Source organism: Phyllobates terribilis, unplaced genomic scaffold, assembly GCF_046119375.1.
Source record: "Phyllobates terribilis strain yellow unplaced genomic scaffold, ASM4611937v1 Scaffold_3__8_contigs__length_932513732, whole genome shotgun sequence".
NCBI classification, from domain to species: Eukaryota; Metazoa; Chordata; class Amphibia; order Anura; family Dendrobatidae; genus Phyllobates; species Phyllobates terribilis.
The window spans coordinates 729,210,443-729,225,953 of NW_027362763.1; the positions used below are offsets into that span (position 1 = coordinate 729,210,443).

The 15,511-nt window shown below is 42.4% G+C and overlaps 1 protein-coding gene across 3 annotated transcripts in view; it reads left to right on the plus strand.

Annotated features, from left to right (window-relative positions):
- Positions 1-15,511, plus strand: part of FOXN2 (forkhead box N2) — a 52,841-nt gene that overhangs the window by 28,557 nt on the left and 8,773 nt on the right. For all 3 annotated transcript variants that reach the window (XM_073672087.1, XM_073672088.1, XM_073672086.1), the window contains 3 exons: positions 5,772-5,896; positions 10,012-10,070; positions 14,802-14,870. In XM_073672087.1, the coding sequence (XP_073528188.1) occupies positions 5,772-5,896; positions 10,012-10,070; positions 14,802-14,870 (253 nt within the window). The remainder of the gene's footprint in view (positions 1-5,771; positions 5,897-10,011; positions 10,071-14,801; positions 14,871-15,511) is intronic.

Here is a 15,511-nt window from a genome sequence, read left to right on the forward strand (position 1 = left end):
CTGTGACATCAATGTTATCCTCTCTGCAGCTATTGTAGCATTCTGATAATCTAAATGCTTGGTGGACATTAAAATAAAAGAACACCTTAATAATACGGTTTGCCTTTTACTTCCTGATGGGCATCAAGATAAGTTCACGCTAAACGGTCCACAATCACCATTGATCTTCTCACTATAGACCTTTATGGCAAGTCCACAGGCTTTGTTAGAAATGTCTGACAGTGCCGATCCCACCGCCACGATACAGAACAGCCTTCAGAAATGGGTCCCGTAACACTCGTCCTGCAACTCCACCCAGGCAGAGAATAAATGGTTGGTGGCTGGGCACGAGGCTCTCGTAATTCACTTCTATGGGAGTCGGCTTAGCAATGTGCTTGTTTGCTTCCATGACCATAGAACTAAACAAGACAAATCCACAGCGACCTCTCTGTTCATTCTCCACCTGGGGCCAATAATCCGGAGCGAGCTTCACTTTGAACACTCAATCGCCAATCAGTCTAAATGCATCTCTTAACCCGGTGGCATCAGGATTAAGGTCCCCACATACTGAGGATGGATGCAGGTCCCACTTGTAAGACGTTTATGATCATTTCCGTCATCTTGCGTGACTACAGACTTGATCCTATAATATTGCACACCATATAAGTGAATGAGACTTGGCTTGCCTTTACACTTTTTTTTTTTTTTTTTGAAAAAAACACTTTTATATTTTTTTAAATTAGTATTTTTTTTGTCTGAAGGCGTGTGCTTATAAAAAAAACAGGGGGGGGGGGGGGGAATCTTGAGTCGTCACTATAGGTAAGTCTATATTTGGAAGTGTTTCCCACCAGCTGCACATAGACAGTCACTGTACACTCGCACGTCTCGCTGTGGTCTCGGATAACAGTCTGGTTTGGGTTGTCATGGCAGCACTTCCTCCTCCTGGCTCTATTCTTTAGCTCTTAGTAATGTGAGATCATACTCGGGTCTTACTAAACTGATGCTGTGTGCTCCTTTATCAAAGATTAGAAGAACAGGCCATTTCTGATCTAAAACATGTATGTGCACTGTAAGCGTAGGGTCATCAGGAAGAATGTATCGGAGAAATGCATCCATTGCAATCGTCTAATTTGCTGCCAATGATTTATATGCAGGACCGCAGGGTGTTTTAAAGGGGGTCGTCCACTTATGACATTCCTTTTTAAATGCCTCAGTGTGCTGGATGAAATATGGAAGGAAAAAAAGCTTACTTACCCTACTGGACTGGCATAGCTTCTTTTCTGAGCGCTGTGACGTTGTCTATCTCAGCGGCCTCTGATAGGCTGCAGCGCTTTCGTGAAATAGACAGTGTCACTAGATCGCCCAGCGCTTTGGGAGGTGGAGCGGTGCCAGTCCGAGAGGTAAGTACCGGTATGTTTTATAAATTTTTATTTATTTATTTTTTTTATATTCCTCATGCTGAGGGCATTCAAAGGGGGTTTATACAATAGTGGACAACCCTTTTAAATTCCCAACCTAAGTTCCTGAAGACCACAGACTAGGAATGCACATTATGGTGCAAAAGCGGGTTTGGTTTTATCGTCCTACGTGGAGTAGCTCATGAGCTTTGATCTCCAATAAGTTACCAGGTCAGTATTTTTTCTCAGGAGTGGGAGCCAAAACCAGGAGTGGGTGATAGATGCAGAATTGGTGCACTTATTTTGATCACCCACTCCTTGTTTTGGTCCCACTCCTGAGAAAAAATACTGACCAAATACTGATAGTGGGGCCTTATAGGGAGTGTCTAATGCCTCTGAGGCCTTCACAAGTTTGTGTTTAACCCCTTAGTGACCAGTGACCAAGCCAAATTTTTCAAATAAATCTGACCAGTATCACTTTATGTGGCGATAACTTTTGAATTGTTTCAACATATCCCAGTGAATTTGAGGCTTTTTTTTCCTGACACGTTGTATTTTATGATCATGGTAATTTTAGTTTATATATTTTGCATTAATAAAAAAAAATCAAACTAGGCAAAAATGTTAAATTTTGAAATTTTTAAACTTTGAATGATTCTCTTTAATCCAGACAGTCATACCACACAAAATAGTTAATAAATAACATTTCCTTCATGTCTGCTTTACATTAGCAACATTTGTAAAATGTTCTTTTGATTTTGTTTGGATGTTTAGAAGCTTTAAAAATGTAGCAGTAATTTTTCATTATTTTTTTCAAGGAAATTTTACAAAGCCAATAAGTTTAGGGACCTATTCAGTTTTGAAGTGACTTTGGGGTCCTATATATTGGGAAAACCACTAAGTGATACCATTTTGAAAACCACATCAGTCAACATATTTAAAACTGCTATCAGGTAGTTTATTTAACCCTTCAGGTGCTTTTCAAAAATGAATGCAAAATGGTATGACTGGAAGGAAAAAATTAATTTTTACCATCTCAATATTGCTAACTTCTGAACAGACCCCTATAGCCGGCAGACTCCTCTGTGTTGCCGGAAACAAAACTGATGTGCATGGCATCATAGGTTACAATGGGTACATGTGGTATCTGTAAAGAAAAACTGATGCCGCACGTACTGGAAACTCAGACGTGTGAAGGCGGTCTTACTGCTAACATTGCTCTTTGTCACTCTTCTTCTCCTGCTTTGTCCTTCATTTTGCATACAGGTAAATCACTGGTGTGGGCTTTCAGATCAGGGCAAGGAAGTCATTAGACAATGGCAGGAGCAAAGCATGCTGAAAAATATGGGGAAAGGAAGTTCTTGCACCTATAGTGCTGGTAAAATGCTGATAATATCCAACTTAGAGTTGATAGCAAGTTGCAAGGCATGAGAATCAAGACTGGTTTTATGTGAACTTAAAGGTAAACTTTAAGTCTAAGTGCCCACAATGCAGAAATGCTGCATCTCCCTGGCAGGAAAAACGCATGCGGATTTTGCATTTGTTTTTCCTGAAGCGTTTGTCAAGCGTTTTTGCATGCATTTCTGCATGCGGGTTATCAAGCGCTTTTCCAAGCGATTTTAGCATCACTTGGAAAAGTGCTTGACAACTTGGTCACACTATATAAATCCATGCAACCGGCATGGATTTATATAGTGTGACCAAGTAATAGTTAAAAAAAAAAAAAAGAATAAGAATGGTAAAAAATAAAGATTACTCGCCTTCCGATGGCCCCCGGTGTTTTCTCCGCTGCGTCCGGTCTCTTGCACTGCTCGCAGTGGTGTGAAAGGACCTGCAGTGCCGTCATTTAGTCAAGTGACAGGTCACGCGACCGCCGACTTTTAGACCATTGCGAGCCGCCCAACACATTGGATTCATCGCTGAGGAGACCGGGGGCCATCGGAAGGTAAGTATAATCTTTTATTTTTTATTTAAAAAAAAAAAAAAGAATTTAACAGATACCATAGTACCCGGGTCTGGAGGAGAGTCTCCTCTTCTCCAGACCCGGATACCATCCACACATTGAATCGCTTAATATCCGCATGTGCACATGTAGTCATGCGGATATTAAGAGATTCAATGCAAGTCAATGGAGGCAATTACACTGCGTGTCTGCAAAATTAATGGACATGCTGTGGATTTTTCCGCAATGATAATCCGCAGTGAACATTTCCGCCGCCTGTGCTCAGCACATGCCGATTATCATTGGGGACCATGGGGCACGTACTACCAAGCGTTTTCGCTGCGGAAATTCCGCGGCAAAAACACATAGTGGGCACGCAGCCTAAAGGGTTTGTCCAGGGCTTGACTGATAACTTATTCGTAGTATAGATATCAATATTTGTAATGGTCCACCACCCCAGGACCGCCACCTATTGGCTAAAATGTGCTATGGATAGGGCAGCTATGGATCAACTTAAGTGCAGGACAACTCCTTTTTCCCTCAAGAACATGGGCATGTTAACCGTTTTGAAGGAGGAGAGTAGTAAAGAACCTGCCAGACTCCCGAGGCTCGCCTGCTGGCATCAGTCTGCCTGACAGTGGATCCCTTTAAGTTCCTATTCCTAGGGTATAGCACTTTTGTAGTGTTTTCTCAGTAGCTGATGGCCGCGTCTAGTGAACAGCTTTCTTTCTGTGCACTGTAATTCCTCTTCTATGTAAGTTCCACGTTTCATTTTTTTTTTATGTAAATATTTGCCAGGTAACTGAACTGTGTAAAAGCTTTTGTGTGATCTAACATTCAGTGGCTAACATATTAAGGATCTTGTGTGTGCGGAAAGTTCGTCAAACCATTTTTATTTTTTATTTTTTTAACTTTACTTTTCTATTTTAAGTCATACCGGCAATGGGTTTAAGCAGGATATTTATTTATTTATTTATTTATTTATTTATTTATTTATTTATTTATTTTACTCCCTTATATAGCGCAATTAATTCCACAGCGCTTTACAGACATCATCATCATCACTGTCCCCAATGAGGCTCACAATCAAGATTCCCTATCAGTATGTCTTTGGAGTGTGGGAGGAAACCGGGAAACCCACACAAACACGGGGAGAACATACAAACTCCTCGCAGATGTTGTCCTTGGTGGGATATATGACCTAGTGCAGAAACTACAGAGCCGCAGAGTAAATGTGTATCAGCATTCACATATTAAAGGGAACCTATCTCACTGTACATACAGTCCAAAAGGTCTCATGGTGTAAAGCAGGAGGAGCGGAACTGATTGATTTGTAGGATTTTGGGAAAACTATAATATCTATTGAAATCCCTGCTCATTCTGAGCTTAGCAGTCCAGTGGACTGTCCTAACCAATTAACGCCTATCTCTGCATGCCCAGTTTTATAAAGGCTGTCAGTCACTGATTAGGACCGCCCACCGGACTCTTTAAACCCAATATGAACTACATATAAGTTCTTCTAAATAGTTTCCTAGGAATCTATATATTAATCAGCTCCATGCATCCTGCTATGCTGTACAGCTTTTCTAAGCTGACAGGTTCCCTTCAATATAGGATTAGGGCTTTCACTAAATTCCTATCTGTCCATTTCATAGCCGTAAGGAACAGGAAACCAAATTTAAGCTTGTATGCCTTTAATGGCTATGGTTAGGACCACTAACAGCTGTCACTATGAGTGGTTGTAACCATGGATACTTAAGCTGCTGCAATGCTAATCAGAAGAACTATACTACATTTCTAATTGGACGTATTTGCCAATATTCTTATCATTACACCTGCTACTTATTGGGATAGGATATTCGAGATGGGAATACCTTTGTCTTTTTTTGTTTTTTTAAAGCCCATGAAAGGGAGTCTGACAGCAGAATATGAACGGGCGCTTGGTGCACCCTTGTTGTGACCAATCCTGTTTTCCATCTACGGTATGTCCACCTCTTCTGACTCCTGTAAAGCCAGAACTGTAAATTAAGGTAGGAAATAGATTTAAAAAGTAAAAAAAAATAAATAATTGGTGTGAAGGTGTATTGAACTGCTTGGTCATGCACCGAGTGCCTGTGCTTGGTTTGAACAGTCATTTTCTGCTGACAGACTCCCCTTTAAGTGTCCACAGACTTTACAAATCTGTTCCTACAGATTGGTATTTACTAGGTTTAGAAGTAACATAGATTCGTCTTCTACATCTTTAAAAAAACGACTACTATTATGAAGTCCAGCTGTGATATTCTTACATGAAGGCCTGCACCTTCTGGGGCTAGGTCTGCTGGGGCATCAGATGTCTTTTGATATGTTGTAGGTCCTAGGTTGTCGACCTATGAATGGTTCAAGAAGAGCGTATTTGCTCTGCCTTTTTTTGACATTAATGCTTATTTTGTGTTTGTTTTTTTGTATTTTAGGTAAATGGAAAAGGCTCCTTATGGTGCGTTGATCCAGAGTATAAACCGAACCTTGTGCAAGCACTGAAGAAGCAGCCCTTTTCTGCAGCACTTGCATTATACACCCTTCCTGCCACTCCTTCCAGGTACGCAAGTAACTTAGGTACCGTATATTCCGGCGTATAAGACGACCTGGTGTATAAGACGACCCCCCTACTTTCCTGTTAAAATATAGAGTTTAGGATATATTCACCGTATAAGACTACCCCTTTTCCAACGCATACCAAACACCGGTAAAAATTAAAAAAAAACAGATTTGAATTTAACATGGTCCTTTTTTAATTTAAATTCTTATGACATGCAGGTATATAGCAGGAAAACTGTCACTCATAAACATATTAAAATAGGGGGGACCCCACGTCATTTTTTGGGGGGGTCCCCCATTCTAATAGCTAGTAAAGGCTAGGTATTCAGCTGGGGGCTGATATTAGTAGCCTGGGAAGCTCCGTGGGTATTACCCCCTTCCCAGACTTCAAACATCTGCCCCAGCCGTCTGCTTAACCTCCGCTAGAGACTATAATGATGGTGGATCCCACGCCAATTTTCTTTTTAAAAAATCCTTTATTTTAACACTAAATGACAATTGAGGGGTTAATAAAGATGCAGTCCCTAAATTATTATTAATTTTGTAATTAATTTTTCCCAAAAATGTTGACGTGGGCTTCGCCATATTTTTGTGTCCAGCCAGGTACAGCAGGCAGGAACGGGCTGCCCCCAACCACCAGCTGCCTATTTGTACCTGGCCGGACACAACAATATAGGGAAGCCCTTTTTTTTTTAAATTATTTCATGAAATAATTAAAAAAAAAAAAAAAGACGTGGGGCTTCGCCCTATTTTTGTGTCCAGCCAGATACAACTAGGCAGCTGGGGGCTGGAATCTGCAGCGCAGGGAGGCCCAAGCTTTCTGGGCCCCCCCCCCCCCCCCGCTGCAAATTGCAGTCCGCAGCCACCCCGGAAAATGGCGCGTTCATAGAAGCGCCATCTTCTGGCGCTGTACCCAACTCATCCAGGGCCCTGATGCGGTGGCTCACTGGGTAATAAAGGGGTTAGGGCCAGCTTGGCATTATCAGCTGGCCCTAAGCCCGAAATTCATGGGGTCACGCCAATATTAGACATGACCACCATGAATTTCTAGTAAAGTAATTAAAAAAAACACAACACCCAGAATAAAGTCCTTTAATTGAAATAAAGACACAATCCTTTATTGTTCTAAATTAAACCATACTTACCGTCACACCCATTCCAGCTGAAGCCAACGATCTCCTGCAATAAAAGTAAAATAATAAAGCAACCTCATCCTTACCTTTCCATGGTTCCCAGGACCGGTCCAGCTCTGCTACATCGAGATGACAGGCTGGACCGCAGCAGAACGCTGCCATCCAGCCTGTCATCCCGCAGACACTGAGAAGCGCAGGCATGCTTCCACTCCTCAGTGTCTGACTGTGACGGCATAAAGATGAGCCGAGGTCATGTCCAATGAACTCGGCTCACCTCATGCACGTCACTGACAGCGTGGGAAAATTCTCCTGCTCCCCGCATGCGCAGTAGAAGTTTCCCACGCTGTCAGTGACGGGCGTCCAGGAGGTGAGCTGAGTTCATTGTCGGCTCATCTGGATGCCGTCACAGCGAGACACTGAGGAGCGCAAGCATGCCTGCTCTTCTCAGTGTCTGCGGGATGACAGGCTGGATGGCAGCGTTCTGCTGCGGTCCAGCCTGTCATCTCGATGTAGCAGAGCTGGAGCTGTCGTGGGAACCATGGAAAGGTAAGGATGAGGTTGCTTTATTATTTTTCTTTTATTGCAGGAGATCGTTGGCTTCAGCTGGAATGGGCGTGATGGTAAGTATGGTTTAATTTAGAACAATAAAGAATTGTGTCTTTATTTCAATTAAAGGACTTTATTCTGGGTGTTTGTGTTTTTTTTAACTTTGACTATGGGGTTAGTAATGGGGGTGTCTTATAGACGCCTCTCCATTACTAACCTGGGCTTGATGTCAGCTGGCATTATAAGCTGACATCAACCCCAGCCCTATTACCCCCTGCCACCGCACCAGGGCAGCGTGGAAGAGCGAGGCTAAGTGCCAGAATTGGCGCATCCTATGAATGCGCCATTTCTGGGGCGGCTGACGGCTGGTGTTTCTAGCCTGGGAGGGGGCCAATATTCATGGCTTCCTTCCTGGGCTATTAATATCAGCCCCCAGCTGTCTGCCTAGCCTTTGCTAGCTATTAAATTAGGGGGGACCCCACGTCATTTTTTTGGGGGGTCCCCCATTTTAATAGCTAGTAAAGGCTAGGTATTCAGCTGGGGGCTGATATTAGTAGCCTGGGAAGCTCCGTGGGTATTACCCCCTTCCCAGGCTTCAAACATCTGCCCCAGCTGTCTGCTTAACCTCCGCTAGAGACTAAAATTAAGGGGAACCCCACGCCAATTTTTTTTTTAAATAAATCCGTTATTTTAACACTAGATGACAAGTACAGTAACCAACACTATCACTGTACTTCATATATATGTGACTGACCTGTTTCTATCTATCTAATCTATGTGTGAAGCTCTATTCTGTCTGTTATAAATTGTCGGGTACAGATGCTGAATTGCCGGCCGGCTTTTTTAAAGAGACGGTGCATGAAAACACTATTATTTGTTTTAATAAATCCTTTACACTAAATGACAAGTACAGTAAGCAGCACTGTCACTGTACTTCATATATATGTGACTGACATGTTTCCATCTATCTAATCTATGTGTGATGCTCTATTCTTTCTATTCTAAATTGTCGGGTGCCGGCTTATGCCGCTGCTGAATTGCCGGCTTTTCATATATTGTCACAGAAGCGATGCGAACTTCCCTGCTCCGGACACAGCGCAGCGCTTCTGTGACAAGTGAAAGCTGTCGGCACAGAAGCCCTGCGCTGTGTCCGGAGCTGGGAATACGCAGCGATGTGTCAGTTTCAGCACAGAAGCGCTGACTGTCTGGACCTACCGCCGCCGTATTTTAACTCCCTCCACCTTATATTAACTCCGACATGGCAGGGATACGGCCACGGCAGCTTATTAACACCCCCAGAGTATCCCCGCATGTCAATTTCTGAAAGTTCAAAAGCATTACCGGCGTATAAGACGACCCCAGACTAGACAGAAGATTTTTCAGTCTTCAAAAGTCGTCTTATACGCCGGAATATACGGTACTTGTCATAAGTGAAATACTTATCTTGCTGCCCTCTGAAGACGCTGTGCGTTTTGAAGTTGAGGTTCAACTTCTTAACATTCCAGGTCCATCCTCTATACTTCTCTTCTGCACCAGAAGTAACCTCTCAATTTGCTCTTCTCTTTTGAAGTAACCACACTTAGTCCAGCTCCCTAAAAGCTTGATGGACATTACAATCTGATATGTATAGAAGTGAGAAACTATTTCACAAGCTGCACTTTAGCTGAAACCAGTTTTTGATTAAAACAATACCATCTCTGACCTGGGTGCCTCCATTGTCCTGTGTGTAGTCTGAAGATTTATAGTAAATATGAATATCAGTTAAACACGAACTAAACTTTCACTTTTTAAAAAAAAATAATAATTTTGTTATGCATGGGAAGCTTTGCAAATCACTTTTATTAGGGGATTTATTGCTGTGTAAAATTGCATGCAAATGGTTTCCAAATCCTGGCTTTTCTCCAATCTATTTGCCTACCTTCAGCTGCATTGATATCAGAACGTTCTCATTTTGGAGTACAGCTGATGGCAGTGATGGGTCAGCTGCTGTCTCATCCTCTGAGAGTTGAGCTTAACAGAACCATAACCTGCAGCAACTTCTCCCCAGAGTTAGTGACACAGGAGCTGACCCATCACTGCCATCATCTGTACTTCACATGAGTATGATGTGATATCAATGCAGCTGAAGGCTGGCAAATAGGCTGCGGTAAAAGCAGAGGTTTGGAAGCTGCTTGCAAACATATTTTTTTTTTACAGGAATGAATACAAATTTGCTAATAAAGGGACTGGCAAATCTTATAACTTTCCATGCTAGACAAAATTATAAAAAAATAAAAAATAAAAACAAAATTAGTTACTCTGACTGCAAGCACTCATAATCCTTAAAAGCATTAGATTAGATCCCACCTTTTACAGGAAAATCTATTGACATCAGATTGTCTGTGTGTGTGATCATTTTGTAATATTGCAAGTATTCTAATTTACTATTTTCTTTCAGTGCGTCACCTCTTTGTTTATCGTCTGCAACAAAACAGACTCGGGGGCAATCTGTGAAAGGTACGTCTAGTTTATTGCTTTATTTACACATTCCCATCCTTGTTAAATGTTAGAAATATTGCCAGCCTTAAAGGGATTGTATGTCTTTTCCTAATGAAAGCAGCCCGGTTATCAGGTAGCGAACAGCTGAACATTGCGCCTCCCTAGTACTTCCAGTGACCACTGCCAGAAAGATTTGGTATTATTATTATTATTATTATTATTATTTATTGTTATAGCACCATTTATTCCATGGCGCTTTACATGTGAAAAGGGGTATTCATAGCAAAAACAAGTACAATAATCTTGAACACAATGTGACAGCGACTGGTACAGGAGGAGCGAGGACCCTGCCCGCGAGGGCTCACAATCTATTGGGGATGGGTGAGGATACATTAGGTGAGGGTACAGCTGGTCATGCAGCGGTGGTTACTGCAGGTTGTAGGCTTGTCGGAAGAGGTGGGTCTTCAGGCTCCTTTTGAAGGTTTCCACGATCGACAAGAGTCTGATGTGTCTTGTATGCAATTGTGGGAGGAGGAGATAAGAGGGGAGTAGAGAAGGAGATCTTGTGAGGATCGGAGGTTGCGTGTGGGTATGTAGTGGGAGACTAGGTCAGAGATATATGGAGGAGACAGGTTGTGGATGGCTATGTATTTTATGGTTAGGGTTTAGAACTGGAGTCTCTGAGCAGTGGGGAGCCAGTGAAGGGATTGACAGAGAGGAGAGGCCGGGGAATAGCGGGGGGACAGGTGGATTAGTCGGGCAGCAGAGTTTAGGATAGATTGGAGGGGTGCAAGAGTGGTAGAAGGGAGGCCACAGAGCAGGAGGTTGCAGTAGTCAAGGCGGGAGATGATGAGGGCATGCACTAGTGTTTTTGCAGATTCATGGTTGAGGAATGTGCAAATCCGGGAGATATTTTTGAGTTTGAGTCGGCAGGAAGTGGAAAGGGCTTGGATATGTGGTTTGAAGGAGAGTTCAGAGTCCAGGGTTACTCCAAGGCAGCGAGCTTGGGGGACTGGGGATAGTGGACAGCCATCGACATTGATAGATAGGTCAGTTGGAGGGGTGAATGGGATGGCGGAAAGATGAATTCTGTTTTGTCCATGTTAAGTTTTAGAAATCTATCAGAGAAGAAGGATGAAATGGCGGACAGACATTGTGGGATTCTGGTTAGTAAGGAGGTGATACCAGGTTCAGAGAGGTAGATCTGTGTGTCATCAGCATAGAGGTGATAATGAAAGCCATGAGACTCTATGAGCTGCCCCAGGCCTAAGGTGTAGATGGAGAAGAGCAGGGGTCCTAGGACTGAACCTTGGGGGACCCCAACAGATGGGGGGCGAGATGAGGAGGTGGTGCGTGAGTGGGAGACACTGAATGTCCTGTCTGTTAGGTATGAGGAGATCCAGGATAGGGCCAAGTCTGTGATGCCGAGAGATGAGAGTTTGTAGTAAGAGGGAATGGTCCACTGTGTCGAAGGCAGATGACAGGTCTAGGAGGAGGAGGAGGAGGACGGAGTAGTGTCGCTTAGATTTGGCAGTTACTAGGTCGTTGGTGACTTTAGTCAGTGCAGTTTCAGTAGAATGGTACGGTCGGAAACCAGATTGTAGGCGGTCGAAGAGGGAGCAGGTGGAGAGGTGGGAGGAGAGTTCAGAATGGACGTGTTGTTCCAGTAGTTTTGAGGCATAGGGGAGAAGTGATATGGGGCGATAGCTAGTCAGAGAGGATGGGTCAAGGGAGGGCTTTTATAGGCTGGTAATCAAATAAAAGTTATGGACGATGTAACACATGGACGAGCTGATCCCACTAAACCAAAAGTGGATGCTTGTTAGGGGCTCTCTGCTCTTTGTCATTTCCCATGATGTCCGAATTCCTTATTCTTTGAAGTTTGAGCTGTCCTTTTTGTAAACCTAAATTTTCACTCTTGACATGTGAATAATATTACCTTTTATTTTTTTAGCTCCCAAGTATCCTTGACCTTGTGTATGTTACCTGCAAGTGTATATTACAGGACACATTCATAAGTACTAAATCATGAAATTGGAAATTTTGCATTTTTCACACTAGGTTTTATAATAGACTCGCACATGCTGTTCTGTACAGAAGAGTTTTCAGCAGTCTCGTTATCAGACATCTCTGGATACTGTACATTAGATGCCACAGGATCCACCATCTACAATAGGTGATATCACAGATCACCTCCTCCCCTCCTGTACAATGACTGATAACACCTCTTATATACAGAGGAGAACTGCTCACCCACTACACCTCCTGTAAAATGACTGACTGACTCATTACACCTCTATATACAGTAGATAACAGAGGATCCACCTTTCAAAATTGGTGTTCACAGCTCACCTCTTCCTCCTCTACAATGACTGACAACACCTCTATATACAGAGATAACAGAGGATCCACCATTCATGATAAAACCTATCACAGCTCACCTCCTCCCCCTCCTTTCACAGTGATCTTTGTGTATGATTATTAAACACTTCCATACAATTCAGTAGGGTTGGGGTCAGTCCATTGCTGCTAATGCACATGTGATATGCAGGTAGTAGGAGTCTAATATTAGGCATAATGGACTGTGTGAAAATTGCAAGGTTTTTGTTTTCAATATACACTAGATAGTGATATAAAAAACATAAATTTAACATAAAAATCTGATAATGTTAGATTCAGACGGGCAGGGGTAAGGTGCTGTACTTACCGCCTCATGTAATCCTCTGCTATAAATTCACCATTATCTTCTGTCTGAGAGCAGCGGAGAACCTCATCGTACTGCAGAGCTCTTGTCCATGATGTAGTTGCCATAACAACTTTGTAATTTTGAGATTGGTTTTGTAAAATGTTTCATAGGGCCATGTGGCAAGTCTAAAATGTCCTTAGACACAAAGTTATTTTATGTCAAATTATAAACCTTAAAAGATGAATCCATCCAGCTAGAGGCTAATTAGGATGGGGCTCATCGGCGTATCAAACACAATTTGACAACTCCTTTGCCAAAAAACAAAACCAATTTCCTATTAAAGGGTTATTCCATTTTGTACATACTACCTCTCTTACGTTAATTGGTTGCTGGTGCCACCACTGAGACCCACATCTACCTAAAGAACGGGGCCCTGATGCGTGCTGTCCGTGGCAAGGTATTCGTGGTGTTGGAATAACTATACATGTTCATGGGAATGTCATGCATGTCTCCACTGACAGCACATCCGGGTCCCATTCTCCAGAAAGATATGGGACCAGCATCTTCCATACGTTTTATAGCAGATCCTGTGAATATGCCATAAATGTACAAGATGGAAATATCCCTTTTTAAAGCACATTAAAGGTACTCAGTCACCAGGAATGGCTTCCTTTAACTTGGGGCTCAGTAATCGGCCTGCTACTGGAAAAGGCTAGCCTCCTATATTTAAGTGGAACCATAGAACCATAGAATGTTCGAGTTGGAAGGGACGTCCAGGGTCGTCGTGTCCAACCCCCTGCTCAATGCAGGATTCACTAAACCATCTCAGACATGTCTGTCCAGCCTCTGTATGAAGACTTCCATTGAAGGAGACCACACCACCTCTCGTGGCCGCCTGTTCCACTCATTGATCGCCTCACTGTCAAAACTTTTTTTCTAATTTCTAATCTGTATCTTCTCCCTTTCAGTTTCATTCCATTGCTTCTCGTGTTTCCATGTGCAAATGAGAATAAGGATGATCCCTCTCCACTGTGACATCCTTTCAGATGTTTGTAGTCAGCTATTAAGTCTCCTTTTAGGCTATGTTCACACATGTTGTTTTTTTTTTTTTTACGTCACAAATCTGCAGCAAAACTGATCTCTGGCAGGAAATTAGCTGTGTCTAAAACGCAGGTTTTGCTGCATTTTTTTGTGCGTTTTTTATTTTTTTTAGGCTGTGTGCCCACGTAGCATTTTTCAAGCGTATATGCTGCGGAATTTCCGCAGCGTAAACGCTTGAAAAACGCATGGTAATCCGCACCCCATGGTCCCCAATGGGATTCCGCAACTTCTATGCACATGCTGCGGATTTTTCCGCAGCGTTTATGCCGCGTTCAAAAATCCGCAGCATGTCATTTAATTTTGCGTTTCCGCAAGCGGAATTGCCTTAGTCCAATGCATAAAAAACGCAAGGCAATTCCGCATGTGGAAAACGCGTGATAAACGCGCAAAAAATGCGCGATAAACGCGTGCGGAATTCCGCATGCGTTTTTCCGGGAGAGGACTTGCATTTATGCAGCAGAAATTTTCTGCTTCATAAATGCAACGTGGGCACATAGCCTTACTGTCCTGTCTCTATTTATGCATGTACATAAAGTTCTGTGAAAAAAAACAACCCATTCTATTTTGCCATCAGAAACACAGCGTTTTTTTTCACCACCCATTACTTCGTATGGGTGAAAAAAACGCTGAAAGAAGTGACATCCTCTATTTTCCCAAAACCCAACCAAGGCACAAAATACGCACTAAAAAACAAAGATGTGTGAACACAAAATTCTGGTTTCTCATAGACTTTGCTGGTACTACAAAACTCAGCTGAAAATCCTTTAACCGTTCCTTGTAGGACATAGTTTGCAGTTCGCTCACCATCCTGCTAGCTCTTCTTTGAACTTGGTCCAGTTCTTTGTTGTATTTTTTAAAAAAAATTAAAAATAAAAAAATGTGGTTCAACGATGTTTACTAGTGAGTGTATATGGTGTGCTCAGCACTTTCTGGCTTCTAAAGCTCTTCTTTATTTCTTGCAGATTCTGATATTGATGCTGCCACTGCAATGATGCTCTTAAATGGCTCTATCAAGCAGGAACCTTTGGATTGTAAGAATTACTTTTTTCTTTTTTGTTGCTTTCTTTGTTTTGTTTAATGTTTTGTTCAAGTTATATATCAATTTTATCTATAGTATTTAAAGGGACCTTGTTACTAGAGTTGCACATCCATCTTTTGTACAGCTCAAAAGATTATCGTCCTCAGTGGTGCATCGTCCCATGTAAACTGGACTGCAGAGAACCATGGTAGCCATGCAATTCCTAACTTTGGAAAGTATTGTAGTCCCTGTGATTCTTATAGTTTTTACATTTTAGTGTCACTTTTTTTTTTGCCCATACTAGGAAAGATATAATTGTTATGTTAAAGGGGTAATCTAGGTCTACTCACTTCTGTATTAGGAGGTGAGGTGGAGGATGAGTAGTACTGTGGCACAATACCTGCCACTTATGCATGTGATATTGCTTAAGTTCAGGCTGGCTTAATACTTGCATATTTCTGTATACATTTACGGCATAGGCCAAGAAAGCTCTGGAGTCGTATGTGAAACGTACGGACCCTGGCCGATTAAAACTTTGATCACCTAACCTAAGAATAGGCCATCAATGTAAAAGTAGTAGACAACCTCTTTAAGTTTCAAAAATTCTGTAAGTTACTTTGAGAAAAAAAAATTATTGGGCAGTCCTATGTGTAA